General features: G+C 47.6%; 1 protein-coding gene across 2 annotated transcripts in view; it reads left to right on the top strand.

Moving 5' to 3' along the window:
* Positions 1–3,761: 3,761 nt before the first annotated feature.
* Positions 3,762–7,593, top strand: part of LOC311099948 (protein zer-1 homolog) — a 51,519-nt gene continuing 47,687 nt past the window's right edge. The window contains exons 1-3 of one of the 2 annotated variants that reach the window (XM_084140668.1): positions 3,762–3,898; positions 5,324–5,668; positions 5,990–6,140. In XM_084140668.1, coding sequence (XP_083996794.1) covers positions 5,502–5,668; positions 5,990–6,140 — 318 coding nt within the window. In that variant the 5' untranslated portion in view covers positions 3,762–3,898; positions 5,324–5,501. The remainder of the gene's footprint in view (positions 3,899–5,323; positions 5,669–5,989; positions 6,141–7,593) is intronic. The other variant, XM_084140667.1, reaches the window with a different exon arrangement.

The raw sequence follows: 7,593 nt of genomic DNA, 5'->3' as shown, positions 1-7,593 counted from the left end.
ACTGGTCCGACTGTTGGAAAATTACCTTTATGCCAAGGCAGAAAAATATATGTTTTTCCAGCAGTCCCTCTCCTTCCTCTGATACCGCATTACCACCTCAGGTGTGGAGATGGAGGGAGATTGCATTTCAGCCGTGCGTAATTGGCCGACTCCAACCACGGTTAAGGAGGTGCAGTGCTTCCTTGGCTTCGCCAACTACTATCGGAGGTTTATCCGGGGCTTTGGCAAGGTCGCAGCTCCCATTACCTCCATGTTGAAGGGTGGGCTGTCCCGGCTCCGCTGGTCTGCTGAGGCTGACCTGGCCTTCAGAAAACTGCGGGGTCTGTTCACCTCAGCCCCGGTACTGGCCCACCCCGATCCATCACTACCGTTCGTAGTGCAGGTGGATGCGTCCGAGGTAGGGATGAGCGCTGTCCTGTCTCAACGCTCGGGCACGCCACCCAAACTCCGCCCCTGTGCGTTCTTCTCTAAGAAGCTCAGCCCGGCAGAGCAGAACTACGGTGTTGGTGATCGGGAGCTGTTGGCTGTTGTCCGAGCTTTGACCGTGTGGAGGCATCGGCTCGAAGGGGCGAAACACCCTTTCCTCGTCTGGACGGACCACCGTAACCTGGAGTACATCCGGGCAGCGAGGAGGCTGAATCCTCGCCAGGCCAGGTGGGCCCTATTCTTCACCCGGTTTGATTTCACTCTATCATACATTCCGGGTACGAAGAACGTGAAGGCAGATGCACTGTCCCGGCTGTATGACACAGAGGAGAGGCCCAGAGACAACACCCCCATACTCCAGGCCTCCTGCATTGTGGTGCCAGTAGTATGGGCGATGGACACGGATATAGAGCAGGCATTACGCACAGATCCATCTCCACCTCAGTGTCCAGCTGGGCTGCAGTACGTGCCTGGTCTTATCCGTGATCGTCTGATCTACTGGGCACACACGTCACCCTCCTCTGGTCACCCAGGTATCGGTCGTACAGTGCGCTGCCTGACCGGAAAGTACTGGTGGCCTACCTTGGCTAAGGACGTGAGGGTGTACGTCTCCTCCTGCTCGGTGTGTGCCCAGAGTAAGGCACCTAGGCACCTCCCAGCGGGTAAGTTACAACCTTTACCAGTTCCACAACGACCATGGTCTCACCTTAGTATTGATTTTTGACTGATCTTCCCCTCTCTCAAGGTAACACCACCATCCTGGTCATTGTGGACTGCTTCTCCAAGTCCTGCCGCCTCCTTCCTCTGCCCGGTCGCCCCACGGCCCTGAAAACTGCGGAGGCCCTGTTTACTCACGTCTTCCGGCACTACGGGGTACCAGAGGATATAGTGTCCGACCGAGGTCCCCAGTTCCTGTCCAAGGTCTGGAAGGCGTTCATGGAACGTCTGGGGGGTCTTGGTCAGCCTGACCTCTGGGTTCCACCCCGAGAGAAATGGGCATATGGAACGGGTAAATCAGGATGTGGGTACGTTCCTGCGGTCCTATTGCCAGGACCGGCCGGGGGAGTGGTCGGTGTTTTTGCCATGGGCAGAATATGCCCATACCTCTCTCCGCCACTCCTATACCAACCTAACGCATTTCCAATGTGTTCTAGGTTACCAACTGGTTCTGGCACCGTGGCACCAGAGCCAGACCGAGGCTCCTGCGGTGGATGACTGGTTTCGGCGCGCGGAGGAGATGTGGGACGCTGCCCACGTTCACCTTCAGCGCACCGTGCGTCGTCAGAAGGCCAACGCTGACCGCCACCACAGGGAGGCCCCGGTCTTCGTACCGGGGGATCGGGTCTGGCTCTCGACCCGGAATCTGCCCCTCCGCCTGCCCTGCCGGAAGCTGAGCCCGCGGTTTGTGGGGCCGTTCAAAGTCCTGAGTAGAATAAACGAGGTCACTAATAGGTTATTACTTCCCCCGATTACCGTATTAACCCCTCGTTTCATGTGTCTCTCTTCAGGCCGGTGGTGGTTGGTCCGCTCCAGAGTCTGAGGTGTGGGAGGTTCCTCCACCTCCTCTGGACATCGAGGGGGCCCCGGCGTACTCGGTCCGTTCCATCCTGGATTCGATGTGCCTTCAGTACCTTGTGGGCCTTCAGTACCTTGTGGAGTGGGAGGGGTACGGTCCGGAGGAACGGTGCTGGGTCCCGGTGAGGGATATCCTCGATCTCTCCCTGTTGCGGGATTTCCACCGTCTCCTCGCTGTCCCCGAGGCCGCGGTCGGCGCGCTGCTGGAGCTGCGCGTCAAGGGGGGGTACTGTCACGATTTCCTCCGAGGCTGCCTCCCCTCCTTGTTCGGGCAGGCTTCGGCGTTCGTCGTCACCGGTTTACTACTGCCGATCTGTAATAGACTATGGGAGTATAGCATATGGTTCGGCAGCCCGGACCTCATTGGAAAGGCTAGATGTCATACAGGGGCAAGGACTCAGAATATGTAGTGGGGCATTTCGGGCGTCCCTAGTGGCTGCATTACAGGTGGAGATTGGGGATATGCCATTGCAGATTAGGAGACAGCAGCTGGCAATTAATTATTGGGTCAACCTACAATGACATTGGGTGTCTCATCCTGCGAAAGGGATTTTACAGGCATGCTGGGAACATGAGCGAAGACAGAACACAAGCTTTGGGTGGGTGGGTAATACCCAGGCGAAGGAGATGGGACTGTATGGAAGGGAGTTTTGTCCAATGGTAGCTATTCCTGTAAATCCACCATGGCTACTCCCCCATCCAGTAGTTAATCTAGAAATGTTGGAGAGGCTGCAGAAAGATAGGGAGAGTGTTGATCCATCTGATTTGTTTAAGAGACGTCTGGATACTATGTATCAGGATTGTGTGGCCATTTACACAGATGGTTCAAAAGATCCAAGGACAGGGCGTACTGGGTCAGCATTTGTAGTGCAGGAATGTGGGGTGGAAGTCAGGAAACGTATTACAGATCATTTGGCTGTATATACGGCGGAGCTGATGGCCATACTGTTGGCGTTGCAGTGGGTGGAGGAAGTCAAACCAGACAGAGTAGTTATGTGCAGTGTTAATGAGTATCCAGTCCTTTAGCTCATGCAGCAGACAAGACCTGCTTTATGAGGTGCTACAAACCCATGGCAGGATTAGACAGATGGGTATAGAGATAATATTTACTTGGGTCCCAGCCCATGTGGGGTGGAGGTGAAGGAGGCAGTTGATGTACTGGCTAAACAAGCACTTAGTAGTGGGGATGTTGATGTTGTAGTTTCAATGAGCAAGGCAGAGGCAAAAAGCCTGATATATACAGTGATGGTGCAGAGATGGCAGGAGCAGTGGAATAGAGATAATAAGGGCAGGCATTTATTTCAAGGACAGAGAAGTTGGGAAGGGGAGGACGGCAGGAATGGACAGAAGAGAGGAGGCTATTTTTACAAGATTAAGGGTGGGACACAGCCAGTTGAATAAGACATTAAATGTGATATGAAAGCATCCAACAGGAAAGTGTGATTATTGCCAGGAAACAGAGACCGTGGAGCATGTATTGTAACAGTGTGGGCAGTATCACAGGGAAAGTGTGAGGATGAGATCTAGTATGAGGGAGAAGGGGATACAGGAAATTAGTATAAAGAATATATTGAGTAGAACTTCATTACATATAGTCTCAAATATTTTGATATCTTTTTTAAGAGCAACGGGGCTGGCAGGTAGGATTTATTTTCTCCCTGTCTCTGGCCCACACTCCAGTACAATAGGTGGCGGTAATGCACCATAACGTTGGATGCCAACCGCCGATATACCCCACTGAAGAAGAAGGACGCAATTCATAGCAACACAGGTGAACCGGAAGGGGAGGTTGTTTTGTTGACATCGGGCGAACACGAAAAACAGAGGAGAACATCAATTATAAAACAATTTAAAATTAATTGAATCAACCAAAGAACTACCCGTGTGCAAAGCTAAGGTATGACAGTGTCCGATAAACTGTGCAAATGAGCAATGTTGACAAATCCTGTATAAAGCTAGCTAGATCACCAAACATGTATTCACTAGCTAGCTATCTAATGTATCTAATTAACGTTAGTTACAATAGCTGAGCTAGCAAGCCAGCAATGGATTTGATGTAGCTAGGTATTTGTCATGGTTGCAGGTTACACTCTACATTTATGATGAAGACAGTTTCCCCTGTAAATATACAATCGTACTTGACACTTTTGATACAGCTACAGTAGTTAGTTAGTCAGCCATAGCGCACTGTACGCTCATCTGTAGCTGAGGACCGAACGCTCAACCCGGTTCTCATATCGAGGCCAGTTGAGCATTGGTAAATAGTTGCGCGATTTGCTAGCAACAACATTAACTGCGGTCCTTCCGCGGGGTGCTGAAATTCATACTTATAATAAAATATTTTATCGAATACAATCACCGACTTTTTCCAAATTTGTTTTGCTCAAATGGAGACATAATGGCTTTAAAGTACTATGTAAGCTGAGATTCAATTGGAGTTGAGCAACACAAACGAGGAAAAAGTCAGAGGTAGTTCTATTCCATACCTTTTTATTAAAAATATGAATTTCAGCACCCCGCGCAAGGGCTGTAGTTGTACAGGTAAGCGTTTTCAGAATTGACGTTTTTACAAGTATCAACTGATGGCGACTCAAAGTTGCTAGCAAATCGCGCGACCAGTTATCAATACTCAACTCCGCCTCGATATACGAGAACGGAGTTGAGCATTCCTCAGCTAGCTCATCTTTAACATAAACTAGCTGCCGTAGCTAACATTTTTTGACTTCCCCCGTCCATGACGTGGCTAGCTAATTATCTCAACAACAGCAGTTGGCTAGCCACTAGCTAGTTGACATAATAATTGGTTCTTGATCAATTTGTCGAGGTGTTTGTAGTTAGGTAGTTAACTAGTGCCATCAAATCAAATATAGCTGTAACGTTAATGCTTCTGAAGCAGCTAAGCAGCTAGCTAAATATGTTATCTTGTGTCCGCAAACATTCTTAATGGAAGAACCACATTAATGTTATGGAAGCGAAGCCAGTCATTATATGTGCTGCCATTTGGATTTTACTAAATCCATTTACTTTGGACACGTAGCAGAAGAACTGGTATAAATTACACCTGCCAAGTCCCACTTGTTTAGGTGTTGCTCAAATGGGAATGCTTGCTTTATTTAGCGAACTAGCTAGCTAAATACTTTGTTTACAGTCATAATCATAATTTTTTATGACAATGTACAGTGTTAACAATGAGTTTAAGATAACTTGCATCATTAGACTGTAATTGCCGTCTCCCTAAACATGAAGTATATACTTTTAGATATTTCTATCAAAGCAATGTTAAGGAGCCTAATGACAACAACTTGTCTTTATTTGTCTCCAGCAGCTTCTTGTAGACCTAACCCTGGAGTTAGGGAGGTCTTGAGCACACTGCCTCATCTGTGACCACCTCGTCTATCCCGATGCCTACCCTTTGATAGCTTCCCGGGAACCCACCCCCTGAGGCCACCTGCTTTGCCCTGTTGTCAAACATAGAGGGGAAGGGAGAAGCAGCAGCCGACATGGCGGCCAAAGCAGGGGACAACCCTGACAGCCTCATGGCACTGACCACAGCCTTCTGCCTGAGGAACCTGAGGAGGACCATGTGCTACCTGGGAGAGAGGAACAACCTTTGCCTGCGCTCAGACGTCTTCCTGCCCAGCGAAATCTGTGACAAGCTGGTCAACACGTACGTATAATTGGGATTTGTAATGGGTGCTAATCCTGATGTTCAATTAAGCACTGTCAGACTGGTTTTGCTTGTTGGTTTGCCTAATTTTTCACATTATGTTGCTATGGTTTTATGAGGTGTAAAAGATGCTTTCATGATCAATCACTTTATTAGCAGTGGCTCATGAGCATTGATTTATGACTTGCAAAAAATCACAATGTATAATGTATGTAAATGAATTGTGTCATAAATGCCAACCATAGTTTGATACTATATATCAATTTGATCTTATATCTTGAATAATTATTTTTCTGCTGTTTTATGTATCCATCTTCACAGATACATGGAGCTGGTCCATACGGACAGTAACTTTGAGCCGCAGGACGGCTTCTTCCAGTTGTTCTCGGACCCGCACAGCACCAGGCTCACCCGGGTGCAGCTGAGGGAGGACTTTGTGCGTGACAGGGACCTGGAGGCCATTGGGAAACAGGTGGGACATTGTGGAGGTAGATTAGTCTGGTCCCAGTTCTGTTTGTGCTGTATAGCCCCTATGGACCATAGGAGTTGGCTATACAGTGCGCTAAAATGCCATACAGGAAATACAAAAGCAGAAAAGGCAGCAGGGGTACTCATGGGATTTTGAGTGATGGTGAATTAAAAAAATACATCGAAATCCCACGAGTGCCCCTGCTGCCTTTTTTGCTTGTGTTTTTCCTGCATGAAACGGGTGGGGTGGCAGTGTGGAGGGCGTTGGAATGGTTTCTCCAAGTACCTTAGGCCTAAGCTAACCTCTATACAAATAAGCCATGACAAAACCTTCTTTATAATCAGGACCAAAACAACAGCCAGACACACTGATGCAAAAAAAGTATAATTGTGTCCAATGGCAAAATTTTACTCATTAAAAAAAGCACATACAATGAGTGAACAAAGCATTAGGAACAACTGCTCTTTCCATGACAGACTGACCAGGTGAATGCAATGATCCCTTATTGATGTTGCCTGTTAAATCCACTTCCATCAGTGTAAGTGAAGGGGAGGAGACAGGTTAAAGAAGGATTTTTCAGCCTTGTGACAATTGAGACATGGTTTGTGTATTCATCCATTCAGAGGGTGAATGGGCAAGACAAAATATTTAAGTGCCTTTGAATGGGGTATGGTAGTAGGTACCAGGCACACTGGTTTGAGTGTGTCAAGAACTGCAATGCTGTTCAAAAGGACAACCAGACAACTTAACACAACTGTGGGAAGCATTGGAGTCAACATGGGCCAGCATCCCTGTGGAACGCTTGTAGAGTCCATGCTGTTCAGAGGACTAAAGGGGTGCAAGTCAATATTAGGAAGGCATTCCTAATGCTTTGTACATTGTGTATAGTAAGCAAAATACTAATGCTAGTAATTCAACTGTCATTTAATAATAAGAATAATTAATTAGCAAAAATGCATTATTTCATAACAAAATGTGGTGCAAAACGACTCACTGTATAATAATTGTTGTACGCAAAGATTCAAACCAACTGTCCAGTGTTAACACATTTTATATAGTAATAGACCTTGACATGAAGGCCTGTCCATTGTATGTAATGGTTGGGGGAGACCTTGGTAATGGACACCTGTCACCCTGTGTAGGATATCCACTGCCATTGTATCATCCAACCCTCCCAATTGGAGGACGGTGACCAAGTGGTGTCCTGTTTTCACTAATCACCCTGTATTCAAAGTTTAGTTTATTGTCATGGTGTACAACATTGGCAGCTAAGAACTGAATTGCAGTGTACAGTCCATACCTAAATAAATAAACAAATAATTAAATAAACAAATCAAGTGCTAAATGTTCTTGTGAGGTAGGGAGCATCACCGTCATAGCCAGGGGTAAGCCTTGGGAGCCTCGATCAGGGTCATTCTGGTCTGGTCTTGGAGCGATGATGACTGTGGTCCAGAGC

The sequence above is a fragment of the Coregonus lavaretus genome (genome assembly GCF_964263955.1).
Source record: "Coregonus lavaretus genome assembly, chromosome: 24".
NCBI lineage: Eukaryota > Metazoa > Chordata > Actinopteri > Salmoniformes > Salmonidae > Coregonus > Coregonus lavaretus.
This window is presented reverse-complemented; position numbering and strand designations above follow the sequence as displayed.